This window comes from Hemiscyllium ocellatum, chromosome 4 (genome assembly GCF_020745735.1).
Source record: "Hemiscyllium ocellatum isolate sHemOce1 chromosome 4, sHemOce1.pat.X.cur, whole genome shotgun sequence".
Taxonomy (NCBI): domain Eukaryota; kingdom Metazoa; phylum Chordata; class Chondrichthyes; order Orectolobiformes; family Hemiscylliidae; genus Hemiscyllium; species Hemiscyllium ocellatum.
The window spans coordinates 105,946,750-105,965,250 of NC_083404.1; the positions used below are offsets into that span (position 1 = coordinate 105,946,750).

General features: G+C 41.2%; 1 protein-coding gene across 3 annotated transcripts in view; it reads right to left on the reverse strand.

Annotated features, from left to right (window-relative positions):
• The window catches only part of nbeal2 (neurobeachin-like 2), a 246,023-nt gene that overhangs the window by 59,277 nt on the left and 168,245 nt on the right, over positions 1-18,501 (reverse strand). For all 3 annotated transcript variants that reach the window (XM_060823728.1, XM_060823731.1, XM_060823729.1), the window contains exons 27-32: positions 16,825-17,553; positions 10,771-10,949; positions 9,965-10,124; positions 7,553-7,690; positions 3,577-3,879; positions 2,473-2,622 (exon numbers count right to left, since the gene is read on the reverse strand). In XM_060823728.1, the coding sequence (XP_060679711.1) occupies positions 2,473-2,622; positions 3,577-3,879; positions 7,553-7,690; positions 9,965-10,124; positions 10,771-10,949; positions 16,825-17,553 (1,659 nt within the window). The remainder of the gene's footprint in view (positions 1-2,472; positions 2,623-3,576; positions 3,880-7,552; positions 7,691-9,964; positions 10,125-10,770; positions 10,950-16,824; positions 17,554-18,501) is intronic.

Sequence of the window (18,501 nt, forward strand, 5' to 3'; positions counted from 1 at the left end):
AAATACCTTTATTATTAAGCAAGATTTCAATAAAAAAAACCCCGAATGAAGTTAGATATTGAGGATGATAAAGTGAATGTCTTTTGGAGATCTGTAAATTTGCAATTTATGCAGTTGAGATATCATTGCATTTCCTTAACAAGGCCTGTTATTTCTAAGCAGAATATTAAGAAGGTACTAATGGAATTCATGGATAAGAATAAAAATAAAAATAAGCAAGTTTTTACATCATAAGACTATGAGACCTATGAGCAGAGGTAGGCGACTCAGCCCATCAAGCGTTGATTCCTTTATTAATTAAAAATCGGTCTATCTTCAAGGAAGAATCAGATAGCCTTCAGACCACTGTGATGGGGGATGGTTTGCCTTCTGCAGCACTGTTCCCTCCATGCCTCACTAGTCAACTTCTCCATTACATCTAGCACTTCCTCACTCCCTCATGATACTTATCAATGGTGCAATTTGGAAAACTTGCCCATCCATTTCCTCCCTATTCCCTGTCCTGGAGTCCAAACACACTCTCCAGGTGAAGTGAATTTTACTTGTACTCATTCAGTTTTGGCTCTTGTATTTGCTGTTCACAAAGCAGACTTCTTTACATTGGAGAGACCAAATGCAGACTGGGTGACTACTTTTCAGAACAGCTCCTTCGAGCTGTAGGAATAATCCTGACCTTCCAGTTGTTTGCCATTTCAAAATACTGTCTTGCTGCCATTTCCGGCCTGGGCCTGTTTCAATATTCTAAAAGCACAACACAAACTCGAGGAACACTACCTCATTTTTGCTTCAGCACTTTACAATCTCTAGGACTCAATGTTGAATTCCATTGCTTCAGAGCCTGACCTCACGATGCCTGGCTTTCGTTGTTTTCTACATCTTCCTTTCCCCTCAGAATCGACTTGCGATATTTGTGTCTTGTCAACTTTGCTCTTGGTCATGAAAACCACACCTTAATTTACCCCTATTTGGCATCCCTAGTTCCCTCTCACCCCACCATCAGCCATTTTGTCTTTTGCACTGTGTCAAAAGTATAAAAATCACCATAGTGCAACCCTTTTCAGTGCTGGATATGGGTCATATTGGACTCAAAACATTAACTGTTTCTTTCTCCACATATACGACCAGATCTGTTAAGTTTCTCCAGCATTTTCTCTGCTTGTTTCAAATTTCCAGCATCCAAAGTATTTAGCTTTTATTATCCATTTGAGACTTCTGGTTGAAGATGGTGGCAAGTGCTCCAACCTTTTGCATTATGTACTTTGTTGCTTTACATTCCATCAAGGATGGAATGTCTATGGAATCGCCTCCTCCAGTTAGTTGCTGAAGTTGTCCATCACCATTCACAATTGGATGCGGCAGTTGTTTCCGATCTGTGTTTATGTGATTGCTTTGCTCTATCCGTTATATGTTGCTTCAATGGTATGGTGTGGCAAGCATGTATTCTTGTGTTTTGCCAATCGGTCGACACCTCCTTTTCAGGTGCTTAATGCTGCTCCGCATATGCTGTCATATATTATCCACTGAACCTTTCGGCATCTCGTAAAATCACAATATGGTTACAGCACAGGAGGCAGCAATTTAGCTCATCACATTCGTGTCAGCTCTGCTCATTCTCCCACAGTGTTTGAAATTGTTTTTAGCTAATACACAACCGTCCTTTCAACATCTTCAGGTCAAAATTTTAATATTCTCTTCCTAGCATTACTACTGCCACAAGGACATTAGCAGTTCATGGATAAGGTTTATTATCATCTACTTAGAGCAGCTAAAGAAGGGAAAAAAAATCTCAAGTATTTGGCAAAAAGAACAAATGCTTATGGGAAGAACAAATGCTCAAAAAACACCCAAGTATTTTTCAAGAAAAACACCAAAATTTCAGACTAGTTTGGCTGCAAAATCTCTGGTTGATCGGAATGATTTAGTTACCAGAATCATGGAATGAATCTCAAACCTATTAATATACAATTTCCTAAATGCAAAAGGACACTGTTCATTCAATTCACCCTGAACGACATGGTGGCTTCTCCACAAAAATGATGGACTAATGGCTGATCAGAACTGTCAATCACTACTGATTAAAACACACCTAGACTTGACTAAAGGAAAATACAACTGTCAGACAGTTGAGGGAACCCTTGGATTCAAAGTCAACTTTTCTTCTCAAAGACGCCATACATATCATGTCTCAACTTTTTATATATCCTTCTTCAAAACACTCATTTCTGAAGTAAGTCTATGTAGTGGGTATTTGAAAGAATCAATACTTCTAATTAGGAGAGTAAGTGGGTGGGAGTAAATTCATAATCGGTTCGAGTATGATAGGGCTCTGGTGTAGATTAGGAGGCTAGGGTGAAGCCCAAGATAATGAAGACCGCGCAGGATCTGAGAGAAAAGACATTAAATAACTGGTGGAGCCCATCAATAGTTTAAACTGTATAGGGTGTGTCAAAAGAAGGCAAGTGCATCAGCTACCTCAAACTTGGAACGACTCTCCCCACGCTCATGCTCCCGACGTAGCGAGCTGCTCATTAGAGAGTCATAGCAGGAATTCCAGAAGCTAGACATTTGATTGTGACTTCTGGCAAATGTGTCATGCTCGTACTGAGTCATAGCTTTCAGAACCTGTAAAACATATACACAGTTATGTCTACTAGAAGTAAACTACACCAAAGAAAACACATTAATAAGAATGAAAGAAAATAAGTCACAATAAAATATGGGAAGATAACATAGGCTTCAAAATCATAATATCAAAATGATGTGATGAGACAAGATAAAATAAAATAGAATAAGGTTTGATTTAATATGTAGCAATACAATAGGCTTAAGAGGTAACGCCAACAGAAGATAATCACGGGGCAAAGTACATAGTTGATCAAGGGAAGAAAACCTGGAGATACAAGATGACCAGGTCAAAGGAGTTCACAGAATAAGCATAAAAACAAATTGAGCATGGAGATCCCAGGACAGAAATAGAGAACGAGAGTAGACATCATGGTGTACAGTAAGTGTGGAAACAAAGGCAAAGGCAAAAAAAAAGAACTGAGTGATTGACAGCTTGAGAAGATCAATCAGATTTTAGCAGAGAGAAAATCACTGAGGAAAAGCTAGGATATCAGTCTAGTAAAGCAATGAATTGAACAGAAAATAGTGGGAAAGCAAGGACCAGAAAGTTGCCTGGGAAGACATGAGGAATGAACAGAAGAGGAGGAGAAGGGAAAATAAGTCTGTAGATGGAGTCTGGACGAATTTATTTTTCTTAAAGTAAGTAACCTAGGTGAAGTGTCACGAATTGTGTCAAAAGTATCAAATTGGATAAAAAAAACAAAATAAATCAAGTTGAAATTTTTCAGTTAACACTAAGATAAGCTTTGAAAGATTGTAGAAAAAAATATGACTGATGTCCATGAGGAATCTCTCATTTTGAGGTGTGAAAATTTAGATTATAAATGAAAATAAGACTAGTGTAATTGACTTCTTTGATAACCATCTCAGAAAATCAGTCACATAAAACGATGCCATTCATAAAAAATATGTAGATATATCACATTGCACTTAGATAAGTAAAATGCGTACCTGTTTTTCCATGAAGAGTCTCCATTCAGAGGTGACACAGAAATGCTGGAAATCCTCAAAGAAGGTCGGGCTGCCATTGGTGGGCGGCAGGGATGGCAGTTGGTATTGCAGCTCAAGCAATTGGTAACACTGGTCCATAAGAGTGCGGACAATGGGCATCAGGTAAGAGAAGATCTCAGTCTTACCCTTGATGGATCTCGTAAGAGGAACATCCAGTTTTCCCAGCAGAAAGCAAGCCTCCTCCTTCCGTATTGGCATGGTCTGGAGGAGGCTATGAAGCTTCACACAGGCCATTGCACACACCTGAGGGGAGTTGAGGAACAAAAAGTTGAATACATTGACAGCATCCTAAGCAGACAAAACATTTTCCTATGTGGCTAACAAATTAACGAGCACTAAGTAGTAGTGGGGAGCTGAGGCTATATTTAAAAGATATCTTCCACCGGCAAGGACAGAGGTTTTATGTGGCTAACTGCTCGTTCTCTCATGGCAAAAGGTATATTCACTCGCGTTCTTCTACATGTTAAATGAAGACAATCTGATTCATCAAAAAGCGTCATCATTACCGCATATGTATACTTGAAGTCAGACAAAGTGATGAGAGCAAAGGTAATGGTCCTAAAATATTTCTTGAACTCGTTAACAACTTTTTTGTTTGACTTATCACCTTATCTTACTACCTTCAAAGATTGGTTTACTTCCACTCATTCATGAGATGAGGGTGTTGATGTCTTGGCCAGCATTTACTGCCCATTCTTAATCTTAATGAGAAGATGGTGGTGACCTGTCACATTGAGTTGCTGCACTCTCTTTCATGCTTGACAGAACTGTAGTTTGGTGTGGATGAATTTACCCTCTTGTTGACTCCCTTGCCACCTGCTGAAGACCCAGTCCTGCAGCTACGTCTTTAAGACTCAACCAGCTCAGACTGTAGCGCTGCTGTCATCTGTGTAGCCCTTCTTGCTAGGTATTTCAGAGGGAAATTAAGGGTTAGCCATATCACTACTGATTTGGAGTCAGACCAGATGAGGACACCAAATTTCCTTGTCTGCACTGGATTAGTGAACTAGGTTAAATTCATGACAATTGTTTCTTGGTCATTAGACTTCTTCCATTTCAGATTTTATTTTATTGAATCCCACCATTCTGGGAATTCAACACAAGTCTCTACAGCATTACCTGAGTCTCCAGGTTTATTAGTCCAACAACAACACGACTATGCCTGTGAACCCTCTGGTCTTGCTGTTCCTGCATTTGGTTTACATATGTTTTATACTACCTCCCTTCACTCTTATCCTAAAGAGAATCACTCACTTGTACATTAAGAATTCAATGTTTGGACTTGCCCTTCATGTCAACAATTTTCAACCAGGTTATATTTTCCAAGATTTTATTAGATTAATCTTATTTGCCCCTATTCTGGACAGAAAAGAGCTCGAAAATGCTTGGTCTTTATAGTTAAGAATTTGCAGTATGGCATCGTTCATATGAACCTTTTTGCCCCTTTTCAATCCATATATACATTTGTAAGAGGTACAGTCTCATCATGCCTACACAAACAAGTGATGCATTTGGAAAAGAAGAATGTAGAGAGGCAGCATGAAAAATTGCATTTAAAGGAGCTGTGGGAACAGAGAGACCTGGCGAGTCACATATGTGCATTTTTCAAGGTAGTTGAATAAATTTAAAAGATTATTGATTACATATATGGGATCCTTAACTTTATGTGTAAGGTACACATTACAAAGCAAGGACTTTGTACTAAACCTTTATGGGTCAAAAAGTGTGGTGCTGGAAGAGCATATTTCCAGCATTTTCTGTTTTCCTTCCAGATTTCCAATCTCCAGTGTGCCTGTTGTAAATATCCTCGGCCCCCATTCAAGGTCTTAACATTCTTTCAAAGATATGTTGCCCATGGTGCTGGAAAAGCACTGCTGGTCAGGCAGCAGCCAAAGACCAGGAGAGTTGGTGTTTTGAGCATGAGTTCTTCATCAGGAATGAAGAGCTGGTGTTCAAAATGTCGTCTCTCCTGCTCCTCGGATGCCACCTGACCAGCTGTGGTTTTCCAGCAGCACACGTTTTGACTCCTATCTCCAGTGTCTGCAGTCCTCACTTTCTTAGAAACCTTTCTGGGACCAGCTGTCCAATGTGGGCAATATATTTTCGAAAGGATGTTAAGACCTTGAATGGGGGCAAAGGATATTTACAACAGCCACAGTGGAGACAAATACTTTGGATACTGGAAATCTGGAAGGAAAACAAAAAAATGCAGATCTGGCAGCACTGACAGAAGGGAAAACAATTGGTGTATCAGATCAGTCACTTTTTATCAGAATTTTGTTTGACTATCTGAGTACTACCAACATTTTCTATTTTTATGTTTAGTATATATATCATATTTGGAAAGACAAGGACTGAGGAGGGATAGACAACATGGCTTTGTGCGTGGGAAATCATGCCTCACAAACTTGATTGAATTTTTTTGAAGAAGTAACAAAGAGGATTGATGAGGGCAGAGCGGTAGATGTGATCTATATGGACTTCCATAAGGCATTCAACAACGTTCCCCATGGGAGACTGGTCAGCAAGGTTAGATCTTAATGAATATAGGGACAACTAGCCATTTGGATACAGAAGGTAGAAGACAGAGGGGGTGGTGGAGGGTTGTTTTTCAGCCTGGAGGCCTGTGACCAGTGGAGTGCCACAAGAGTCGGTTATGGGTCCACCCACTACTTTTCATCATTTATATAAATAATTTGGATGCGAGCATAAGAGGTATAATTAGTAAGTTTGCAGATGACACCAATATTGGAGGTGTAATGGACAAAGTTTGTGAGAAGATTTGTAGCTCGGGTTGTGGTTCTGTTCGCCGAGCTGGGAATCTGTGTTGCAGACGTTTTGTCCCCTGTCTAGATGACATCCTCAGTGCTTGGGAGCCTCCTGTGAAGGTTTCACTGTTTTTTCCCTGGAGCATTGGAGGCTGAGGGGTGACTTTACAGAAGTTTACAAAATCATGAGGGGCATGAATGGGGTAAATAGACAACGTCTTTTCCCTGGGGAAGTTCAGAACTAGAGGTCATAGGTTTAGGGTGAGAGGGGAAAGATATAAAAGAGACCTTGGGGCAACTTTTTCACGCAGAGGGTGGTACGTATATGGAATAAGCTGCCAGAGGAAGTGGTGGGGGCTAGTACAATTGCAACATTTAAAAGGCATCTGAATGGTTATATGAATAGGAAAGGTTTGGAGGGATATGGGCTGAGTGCAGGCAGGTGGGACTAGATTGGGTTGGGATACCTGGTAGTCTGGACGAGTTGGACCGAAGGGTCTGTTTCCATGCTGTACATCTCTATGACTTTATAAGATGGATATCAGTTTTGTGGAGAGATGAGAAAGCTGCAATTGAACTCCCTAGAATGGAGAAGGTTTAGGGGAGATTTAACAATGACATGTTTAGATAGAATTAATTAATGAGGACAAAGAGTTTCCACTTGCTTGGCAATCAGAGACTTCCGATAATCCGCAAAGGAACCAGAGGGGCGATAAAGAGCCTTTTTTTATTAAGCAAGATGACAAAATTTGGAAAGTATTATCTGAAATGTGATGTAAACAAATTCAATAGTAATTTTCAAGTAGAAATTAGATATATTTTGATGAGAAAAAATAAAATCAGGGCTGAAGTTGTTGAACAAGACATCGTAACATCCAGCTCAGACACAACCAGTTGAATTACTTTCTTCTTCTCTGTATAAATCTTTGATTCCCCAGAATGTCTTCAGTTTAAAATTTCTCATCTTGTGTGCATCACAACATCATGGTTGAATTACAATCAGAAGGGGAGTCAGAGACAACTACTCTTCCATTTCGGGGGTTGAGAAGAGTCTAGGAGATGAGGTTGACAAAGAAATTGAGAGGTGGGACTTGTCTGGGACTGAAACCTCAGTTATGCTGTTACTCACAAGTAAAATATTTACAAACCTGAATGTCTTCCTGTACAATGTAGCCCAGGATAATCCTGAGGCCAATCTGAGCCATTTCCTTCAGATCTGACATCTCATTGTCTGAATGGTACCAAACAGCAAGCTTGTCCAATAAGTTAATTACACCTTCAAGAATCTGAAATCAGGAAGGTTGTTAAATAAATGATTATTTTTGCTGTTATTACTGATGCTTCTACTGAACAAGATCCTAGACCGAAATCTGCCTTGATAGAACATTTTTTTATTTAACAATGTGGTCATTCACTGAAAAAAAGACATGCAATGTTACTGATCTGACTTTAACTATAAAACAGAAGCTTATTACACAAAAGTAAGAGATAAAATAGAATAGATCAAGCTGCTAAGAATCACAGAATCCCTACAGTGGGCAAACAGGCCCTTTAGCCCAGCAAGTCCACACCGACCCTCCGAAGAGTATCCCACCCAGACCCATGCCCCTACCCTATTACTCTACATGTACCCCTGACTAATGCACCTAATCTACACATCCCTGAACACTATGGGCAATTTAACACGGCCAATTCACTGAATCTGCACACCTTTGGATTATAGGAGGAAACTGGAGCACCCGGAGGAAATCCATGCAGACACGGGAAGAATGCGTCTGCCTGTGTAGAGTTTGCAGTCTCCTGAGGCCTGAATCGAACTGGGGTCCCTGATGCTAGGTACAACACAAACGGAAAACGTTTGAAACACAGTAAATGTACAATATTCCATCCGTCCCAACAACATCCCTTTACATTATTCAAACACCAGAGAGAATTCCCTTTTCAATCACAACTATAGATTTGACTTTTGCTTTCTGTTCCTGCTCAAGAATCTGATAATCTGTTCTCGAATATTCAACAACTAAGCTCAGTTTCATATAATCCATTTAGTTCTAACCAAATACGTCTGCTCGAACTTTCAAACTAAAAAACCTTACACTGAGGTAACCTACATCATAACTCTTCTCTACTATCTCCTTTCTTCAACAGGAAGCGTTTTTTTTACATCTAATTTCAAGACTCCTACAAACTGAAATCAAAATCTTTGCAAGCTGAGTGTTTCCCTAAGCTTAAAAAAACTCTAATCCTTCTGGCTGAAAGCAAATCTGATGCACATCAATATTTAGTCTGCAAACAAGTTCTGATGACCACTCCAGGAAGTGTCTCTCTCTCTCATGCTGTCTTGAAATTAGATTAGATTAGACTAGATTAGTGTGGAAAAACAGGCCCTTTGGCCCAACAAGTCCACACCGACCCGCCGAAGCGCAACCCACCAGACCCGTTCCCCTACATTTACCCCTTCACCTCACACTACGAGCTATTTAACTTGGCCAATTCACCTAACCTGCACATTTTTGGACTGTGGGAGGAAACCGAAGCACCCAGAGGAAACCCATGCAGACACGGGGAAAATGTGCAAACTCCACACAGAGAGTCGCCTGAGGCAGGAACTGAACCCAGGTCTCTGGCGCTGTGAGGCAGCAGTGCTATTCACTAAGCCACCATGCCACCCACAAAATAAAAACCATGGCTCCATAAGTTAACAATTAATATTCCTCATATGCACAGACCAACACCTACGTGTCACTAGTTCAAAATCCACTCTCAATATTAAAAGATATTTAAACAAGTCACACACCTTACATCACAATACATTAACACAGCAATTCCCCTATTATAATATTCACAATTGTAAGAGATTATTTTGAATGGTGGAGGCATTACAGACGAGCCCTCTCCTGTCTTGACTCAATATCAAATGAGGTAAAAACAATGACTGCAAATGCTGGAAACCAGAGTCTAGATTAGAATAGTGCTGGAAAAGCACAGCCGTTCAGGCAGCATCCGAGGAGCAGTAAAATGGACGTTTCAGGCCAAAGCCCTTCATCAGAAATTCTCAATGAAGGGCTTTTGCCCGAAATGTCGATTTTACTGCTCCTCGGATGCTGCCTGAACTGCTGTGCCTTTCCAGCACTATTCTAATCTAGACTCAATATCAAATGACACTTATTTGACAAGAAAGGTGAGAGAGCAAGAATGAAAGAGGAATCAAGGTCCGCTATATTCTGAACTGTGCTAGTTTTAAAAAAAAATATTTATACCCATGATGAAGGTAGCACTGGTAAAGTTTGAATACTTTCCTTCCCCAACTGCATGGTGTTGGGCCTTATTGAGGTGCTACAGCTTATATGTTGAGAGTCCCACTTGGATATTGACACAGTAATGATAATTACTACATTTCATTTCACATGCCATACAGCCAATCTAAGTTGACTTATCAAGGGTAGTAATGGAACTTGGGGCATTTTGGTCTGGAAGGTTTAAGAACTCGACCACCCACCAGTGCACCTCTTCCAGCTCAATTGACTCCCTCCACCCACCCATCCCCGTCCACTGATTACCTTTTCACTCCATAGCACTTGATTGTTTTGCCCTTCTGAAAAGAGGAAGTCCTGAAGCAGTCGGAGCAGCTTCAGGATATTTTGGATATGGCTTGCTAATGCAGTGCTCGTAGAGTCCTTAATGTCAGAGAATGCAGACTCCAACATCATTTCCAGTAGGCTGTAATTCAAAAACAAAAACAACCCTATAACAAAATCAAAGCAACAAGTGATGCAAGTTTGATGATTGACTACAACTATCTTCTCAATTATTCTGCCACTTCCTACCATTCCAATTCCACCATATTCCTTTTTACTTTGAAGCTGCTTTAAACACAAAGAGCTCAATTTCAATCGATGTAAATAAAAGGGTTTGGTGAGTAATAATCGAGAAGTGTCACCCTTGCTCAATGGGTTCTACTCTCAGGCTGTCATTGTACGAAAACTCATTTCTCCCAGAATCCTGGTCAATATTCAAGCCTTAATCAATATTACTAACAGATCATCAAACCTTCATTTGGTTTTTGCGTGTTGGACTTGCTATTTGACAATAGGCTGCAGAGTACTTTGGGAATCTCAGAACTATGCAAATTGCAATATAAATACAACTTTGTTCTTTATCTTCCTCACCAACTATATATTCTGATTGAGATGGACTTCACACATTGTTCAGCACTCTCCACTGGGGATAGAAAAAGAAGCTTCATGCTAGAGTATTAAATGGATAAGCTGCTTCACCTGACAAAGATGTAATCCTTTGAACGTGTCATTCTACTCTCTTTTTTTCTTCTTACATTTTATTGTATGTTTTCTGATGTGACACCAACCTTCTTTTGATTTCATCAGGTGGGCGTACCAGCTCACAGGCTGTCCCAAGTTTTGTCAGGACAGAAAAAATTTGCCCTCGCTCTTTCCACGCTGCGTCTTCGGAGCCCTCTACCCCTCTCCATATGACAGAGAAGATGATATTTGTTAGCAAGTTGCAAAGTTCCTCTTCTGGTGTTTGCTAGGAAATAAAAACACATAGAACATAGAACAGTACAGCACAGAACAGGCCGTTCAGCCCACGATGTTGTGCCGACTATTGATCCTCATGTAAGGTAAACCTAACGTATGAACCCTCAAATTTCTGTGACCATATGCATGTCCAGCAGTCTTTTAAATATCCCCAATGACCTCACTTCCACAACAGCTGCTGGCAACGCAGTCCATGCTCTCTCAACTCTGTGTGTAAAGAACCTGGCTCTGACATCCCCTCTATACTTTCTGCCAAACATCTTAAAACTATGACCCCTCGTGTTAACAATTTCTGCCCTGGGAAAAAGTCTCTATCAACCCTATCTATGCCTCTCATTATCTGTACGCCTCAATTAGGCCCCTCTCTTCCTTCTTTTTTCCAATGAAAAAAGTCCAAGCTCAGTCAACCTCTCTTCGTAAAATAAGCCCTCCATTCCAGGCTGCATCCTGGTAAACCTCCTCTGAATCCTCTCCAAAGCATCCACATCTTTACTATAATAGGGCAATCAGAACTGGACACAGTATTCCAAGTCCGGTCTAACCAAAGTTTTAAAGAGCTGCAATAAGATCTCACGGCTCTTAAATTCAATCTCCCTGTTAATGAAAGCCAAAACATCATATGCTTTCTTAACAACCCTGTCCACTTGGGTGGCAATTTTAAGGGATCTATGCACCTGCACACCAAGATCCCGCTGTTCCTCCAAACTGCCAAGAATCCTGACTTTAATCTTGTACTCAACTTTCAAATTCAACCTTCCAAAATGCATTACCTCGCATTTATCCAGATTGAATTCCATCTGCCACCTTTCAGCCCATCTCTGCATCCTGTCAATGTCATGCTGCAGCCTACAACAGTCCTCTATACTGTCAACGATACCTCCAACCTTTGTGTCGTCTGCAAACTTGCTAACCCATCCTTCAATCCCCTCATCCAAGTCGTTAATAAAAATTACAAAAAGTAGAGGCCCAAGAACAGAACCGTGTGGAACACCGCTCACCATTGATTTCCAGGCAGAATATTTTCCTTCCACTACCACTCGCTGTCTTCTGTTGACAAGCAATTCTGTATCCAGTCAGTTAAATTTCCCTGTATCCAATTCCTCCTGACCGAGCCTACCATGGGGAACCTTATCAAATGCCTTACTGAAGTCCATCCACATCCACCACTCGACCCTCATCAACTCGTCTAGTAACATCCTCAAAGAACTCAATAAGATTTGTGAGGCATGACCTGCCCCTCACCGAGCTGTGCTGACTGCCTTTAAATCAAGCCATGCTCTTCCAGATGGTCATAAATCCTATCCCTCAGAATCCTTTCTAATACCTTGCAGACAACAGACATGAGACTGACTGGTCTGTATTGCCAGGGATTTCCCTACTTCCTTTCTTGAAGAGAGGAATTACATTTGCCTTCCTCCAGTCCTCAGGTATGACTCCAGCGGAGAGCGAGGATGCAAAGATCTTCGCAAGTGGCGATGCAATCACATTTATCACTTCCCAAAGCAGCCGAGGACAAATCTGGTCTGGCCCTGGCGACTTGTCAATCTTAATGTTTGTCAAAATGTTCAGCATATCAGCTTCCTCAACCTCTATCTGTTCCAGTATGATTACCTGCTCCTCAATGGTTTCATTCACTACAAGGTCCTTTTCCTTAATAAAGACAGAAGCAAAAAGCTCATTTAGGGTTTCCCTACCTCCTCAGACTCTATACACAAATTCCCTATGCTATCCCTGATCGGCCCCACTCTTTGTTTGGTCATTCTCTTATTCCTCACATACATGTAAAATGCCTTTGGATTCTCCCGAATCCTTCCTGCCAAGCCTTTTTCGTGCCCCCCTCCTGGCTCTCCTCAGACCATTTTTGAGCTCCTTCCTCGCCTGCCTGTAATCCTCTAGAGCTGAACAAGACCCTTGCTTCCTCCACCTTACATAAGCTGCCTTCTTTCTTTTGACAAGAAGCTCCTCTGCTCTCGTCATCCAAGGTTCCTTAATCTTAACCCTTCTTGCTTGCCTCGAGGAACAAATTTGTGCATCACTCGCAACAACTGTTCCTTAAACAGTCTCCACATGTCTATCGTGCCCTTTCCATGGAACAATTGCTCCCATTCCATGCTTCCCAACTCACGTCTGATAGTATCATAGTTTCCTTTTCCCTAATTAAATATCCTCCCATTGTGCCTGCTTCTCTCCTTCTCCATAGCTATGTAGAATGTGAGGCAGTTGTGGTCACTATCACCAAAATGCTCTCCCACCACAAGGTCTGACACCTGACCCGGCTCATTGCCGAACACCAAGTACAAAATGGCCTCTCCCCTCGTTGGCCTGTCAGTGTACTGAGTTAGGAAACACTCCTGAACACACCTTACAAAAACAGGTCCTTCCAAACCATCTGCTCGAAGGAGGTTCCAATCAATATTGGGAAAGTTAAAGTCATTCATTACAACAACTTTACTACATTCACACTTTTCCAAAATCTGCCGACCTGTGCTTTCATCAATCTCCCTGCTGCTATTGGGGGCCTGTAGTAAACCCCTAATGAGGTGACTGCTCCCTTACTGTTCCTAATTTGCACCCACACTGACTCAGTAGGCAAACCCTCCTCGACAATGGTAACTTCTTTAGCTGTGATACCCTCTCTGATTAGCAGTGCTACACCCCTTCATCTTTTTCCCCCCCCCTCACTATTCTTCTTAAATGTTCTAAACCCTGGAACATCCAGCAACCATTCCTGCCCCTGAGAAACCTACGTCTCTGTTATGGCCACAACATCATTGCACCAGGTACTGATCCATGCTCTAAACTCATCACTTTTATTCCTGATACTCCTTGCATTAAAGCAAACACACTTTAACCAATCCCTTAGTTCTTTCCCGGGAAATTCCTTCCCATTGGCTGCATTACCTCTTGCTATTGCCTCATCTCCATTATCTCTCACCACAAGTATATAGCTCAGATTTCCACCCCCCCCCCCGCCCGCACCCCCCCCCCCCCACCCCCACCCCCACCCCCACCCCCACCCCCCCCCACCATACTAGTTTAAACCCTCCTGAACAACTCAAGCAAACCTTCCACCCAGGACATTGGTCCCTTTCCAGTTCAGGTACAACCCGTCTTCATGTACAGGTCCCACCTTTCACATGGGTGAAATCATTTTGCTATCAGGAAGCCTTCAGATATGTCCTCTGAATATTTATTGAACATTAAAAAAGGTGGAGATATTCAAATGGTGGGTTTTAGAATGGGGAATCATCTTGTGCTTAGTTATGTGTGAACAGATTGAACCTATAGCAAATTGGAAGAAGTGCACAAAATGTTAATCTATGTCTCTACTAAATATTCAACGACTTGACTTGAGTTCTATCCATTACTGCCTGAGTTGTGACAATGCATGCACTATTACTACTGCAACAACAATTTGCAGATAATGTACAAGTGCCTTGGGTGTTCAAAAACTCCAATAATCTTCACAGAAGTAAAATCAAAAACAGACATTGAGCCAAAAAAGAAAAACAGATGTCAGGAAAAATGATTTAAATTTTGGTCAGAAGGAAGGAGGAAGGGAATGAAGAGATGATTCCAGAGTGAGAGACTAGAGGTGGAGGACGAACTGGGTGGTGGTGAGATTTAATGGAGGTGTCGGCGATTGTTGGTCTGGATAAAGTTACAAAAGCTGAGGAAGGGTGAAACATGAAGCAAAGGGATGAAACCCTAGAGACTCAGAGCCAACATAGGTCATTAAAGTCAGAATTGATTGTTAAGTGGCACTTGCTGCAGGCTAGGATTATGGGGAAAAAAAAATCTAGGATGATCTGAAATTTTTAAATGTGGCGCAAATATAGTTTTAAATTCTGCAAGTATGAAAACATTGGTGACTGTTTCAGCAACAGGGTTAGAAGGAGAGGGAGCAGCTGATGGAGGCACAATTCTTTGAGCTAGAATCATAGACTCCCTGCAGTGCAGAAAGGGGCCATTTAGCCCATTTAATCTGCACCAATTCTTCAAAGAGCATCCTACTCAAACCTGTAACCATAAATTTACCATGGCCAATCCACCTAAGTTGCATATCTTTGGAAAATCAGAGGAAACCACAGCACCTGAAGGAAACTCACGCAGACACAGGGAGAACATGGAAACTCCATACAGTCACCCAATGCTGGAATCAAATCCACTGAGCCACCACACTGTCCAAGATGAAGATGAAGAAGAAGAGGAAGAGTAAGAGGGAATGGGCTTAAGCTTTCTTCTTATCTGAAGAAGGCAATTTACTCAGAACACTTAGTCAGATCTTGCATGACCTGACAAAGACTTAACAATCAGATTTTCAAAGTTTGTGAGAAGATTTGTAGCTCAGGTGCTTGTTGTTGTGGTTCTGTTCGTCAAGCTGGGAATTTGTGTTGCAGATGTTTCGTCCCTTGTCTAGGTGACATACACCAGGAGCATTTCCGAACGATAACCAGACTACTGCGACCACTAGGACTCATAACAGCACACAAACCAACAGCCATTCTCAGGCAACAACTCAGCAGAACGAAAGACCCGATACCCAGCATGAGCAAAACCAATGTAGTGTACAAAATCCCACGCAAGGACTGCACAAAACACGACAAAGGACAAACAGGAAGACAGCTAACGATCTGCATCCATGAACAACAACTAGCCACGAAATGACACGACCAGCTATCCTTAGTAGCCACACACGCAGATGACGAGCAACATGAATTCAACTGGGACAACACTACTATTATAGGACAAGTCAAACAGAGAACGGCCAGAGAATTCCTAGAGACATGGCACTCATCCACAGATTCAATCAATAAGCACATCGACCTGGACCCAACATACCGACCACTGCAATGGACAGCTGGAACTGACAACCAGAAGCGGCAGATTCAAACCACTACAAATGCCGGAGGAAAGATCACAGAAGCGTTTCACAGGAGGCTCCCAAGCACTGAGGATGTCACCTAGACAGGGGACGAAACGTCTGCAACACAAATTCCCAGCTCGGCAAACAGAACCACAACAACGATCAGATTTAAAATTTGAGTGCCATGTGTGGTTTTGATCACCAGACATACAGAAAAGATTCAAGTCCTCTCACTGGACATTAAAAAAAACAATGGAAATTTGGTGGTTTTGTGTGTGATACGTGAGTTATTGTTGAAGAAGATATCTTCAGGGACGTAATTGAAAGGACCTACAGTGATGCCTAGATGGATTGTAGCCAACGTATACAGTTATGTTGCTACCTGATGGATCTGAGTATTAGAATGAGGAAAGTGAAAAGGTACATGGATATTCAGTGAGGAGAAGATTGGCCTCAACTTGAATGTTCCTCTGGGCCAGGTTGAACAGCAATGTTCATGGTTGATCTTATGGTGAGAAATGAAGGCAACCAGGTTGGTTCTGTGCACCGGCTTGTGCTTCTGCCTCGAGGTGAGGATGTTAAGGGTAACAACAAACAAACTATTTTAAGGTACATCAGTCAAATCTGTTCAAATTTTGACTTTATAAGATAATTTTAAAGGAATCTCATTTAAAATGAATCGAGAACATGCTCAAGACTATTAAAAAAGGCTTCATAAATTATTAAAGTTCGATGTGAAACATAATTTCAATTTTCCTACACGCTCTCATTTATTTCCATAAGTTTCTAAAAGATTTTGTTGCAGATCTTCAGATCTGATTTTCAGGGACACAAAGATGATTACTGACAAAGGGCAGCCTTTCAACCTTTGCTAAGAATATTAATATTTGCTTAATATGCATTATGCCCCTTTAAGACAAACATATCCTTAGAGATGTGGTAACTTGACTAAAAGCAAGGTGCAGAAAAATTATGAAACTAAGAAGGATCTCAATACCTGTGGGTTGCTGGTATTAGAAGCATCGTCACTGGGGAGATTATCTTGGTAGCTAGAGTCATCGAGGACATTGGAGAGACTGGAGCTTTTCCATGTACGAATTCCTGGGAAAGGTTTGAAATTCTCGAGGGGAGATGGTGTGTCTGATGTGCTGACTGGAGTCAAATTTCCACTCTCCACAGTGGTAAAGGAACTGGTGCTTCCCATTTCTGTTCCCAAGTCAAAGGAAGGTTGTGCAAAAGGTGACAGGGGCTGGTAGAAAGTATCTTCAGAAGTCTCAGAAGGGATGGCTTCACCTGAGCCTGGAATGTCTACGGTATTGGTCGAAGAGTTACTTGTGTGGTCCATGGAATCAAATGACTTGATCAAGGAATCGTAGGACTGCATCTCACTGGAGGGAAAAAGACCAAGCATGGAATGGTCAGGTTGTCCTTTCGAAAAGCCTTCATTTAGGTCCATATTGAAAGGGAGAAAGACTTCGGAGTCTTGGAAGTCTGATTGACTACTCATGCGACTGATCAACTCTTTGCCTTGTTCTTGGGTGAAGTCTTGGCTCTGATCTGAGTTCTTAAGTAAGTCAATGGAGTAGTTAGTAAGTGAACTTGATAGACTGGCCTCTCGAGATTCATATGACTCTTTGACGTAGAGCTTGGTAAAATTGTCCTGCCATCCAGCCTGTTTTGCCAACTGACGAACAATGTCTTGCTGAGAGTAAATCAGATGGAACAGCTGGAAGAAAATTGATAGTTTAGAGCAGAAATAAACAGACAGCAAAGACCTTTTAAAAGAAAAGGCCAGTCAGCCCTACAAATCCTTTCATACGGAATCATGTAAAAAGTCATCATGAACTTCCAACTTCGCATTTCCCCATCATTGATGTTTATCATTTATTCAAGCAACACATATCCCTACAAATTAAAGCAAAATACTGCAGAGGCTAGAAATAAAAACACAGTGCTGGATGAACTCAACAGGCCTGGCAGCATCTACAAAGAGAGAAACAGAGTTAAGCTTTACTATCATTTAATTGAGTCATATTGATCTCAATACATTAACATTTCCTCTTTCCAAAAATGCTGCCAGACCTGAGTTTTGCCAGCAGTTTTGCTTTTATTACACTTGCTCCTTCAAAAAAATTCAAATAGTACTACAAACGTCTCCCTGGTTTAAAAAATTCAAATAGTGCTACAAATGTCTCCCTGGCCCTCAAATTGCACTCTAAAATCATATCAATATAATTCCTCATTTTGCAATTGTCAATTAACTTCAAGATAATTCCTTCTATTGAAATCTTTTCTAGCTTCACTGATCTATGGTGACTAATGATGAGGAAACTTGTCTCGCTAAGAGTGGTGCAGCTCAACATGTACGTTCGAGTCCCATGATCATTTGAGGGTGATTGTATTATGATATGCATTGAGAAAGCAGCCTATTAGAATTGTGGTTACCAGCTTGTGCCAACTATGGTCCACAAACATCTCCATTTCAAGAATTACATTCTTCCATTCAAACCCAACTTCTTCATTGCTCATCCTATCATTGCAATCTTAAGACTTTACAAATGATATAGCACAGTAGGAATCATAAAACCCAATGACTTGGACTGATATTTGAAAGTTATTCAAATAGTCCATTCCCTACTGTTTCCTCACAGTGTGGGAAATTTTTCCTTTTCAC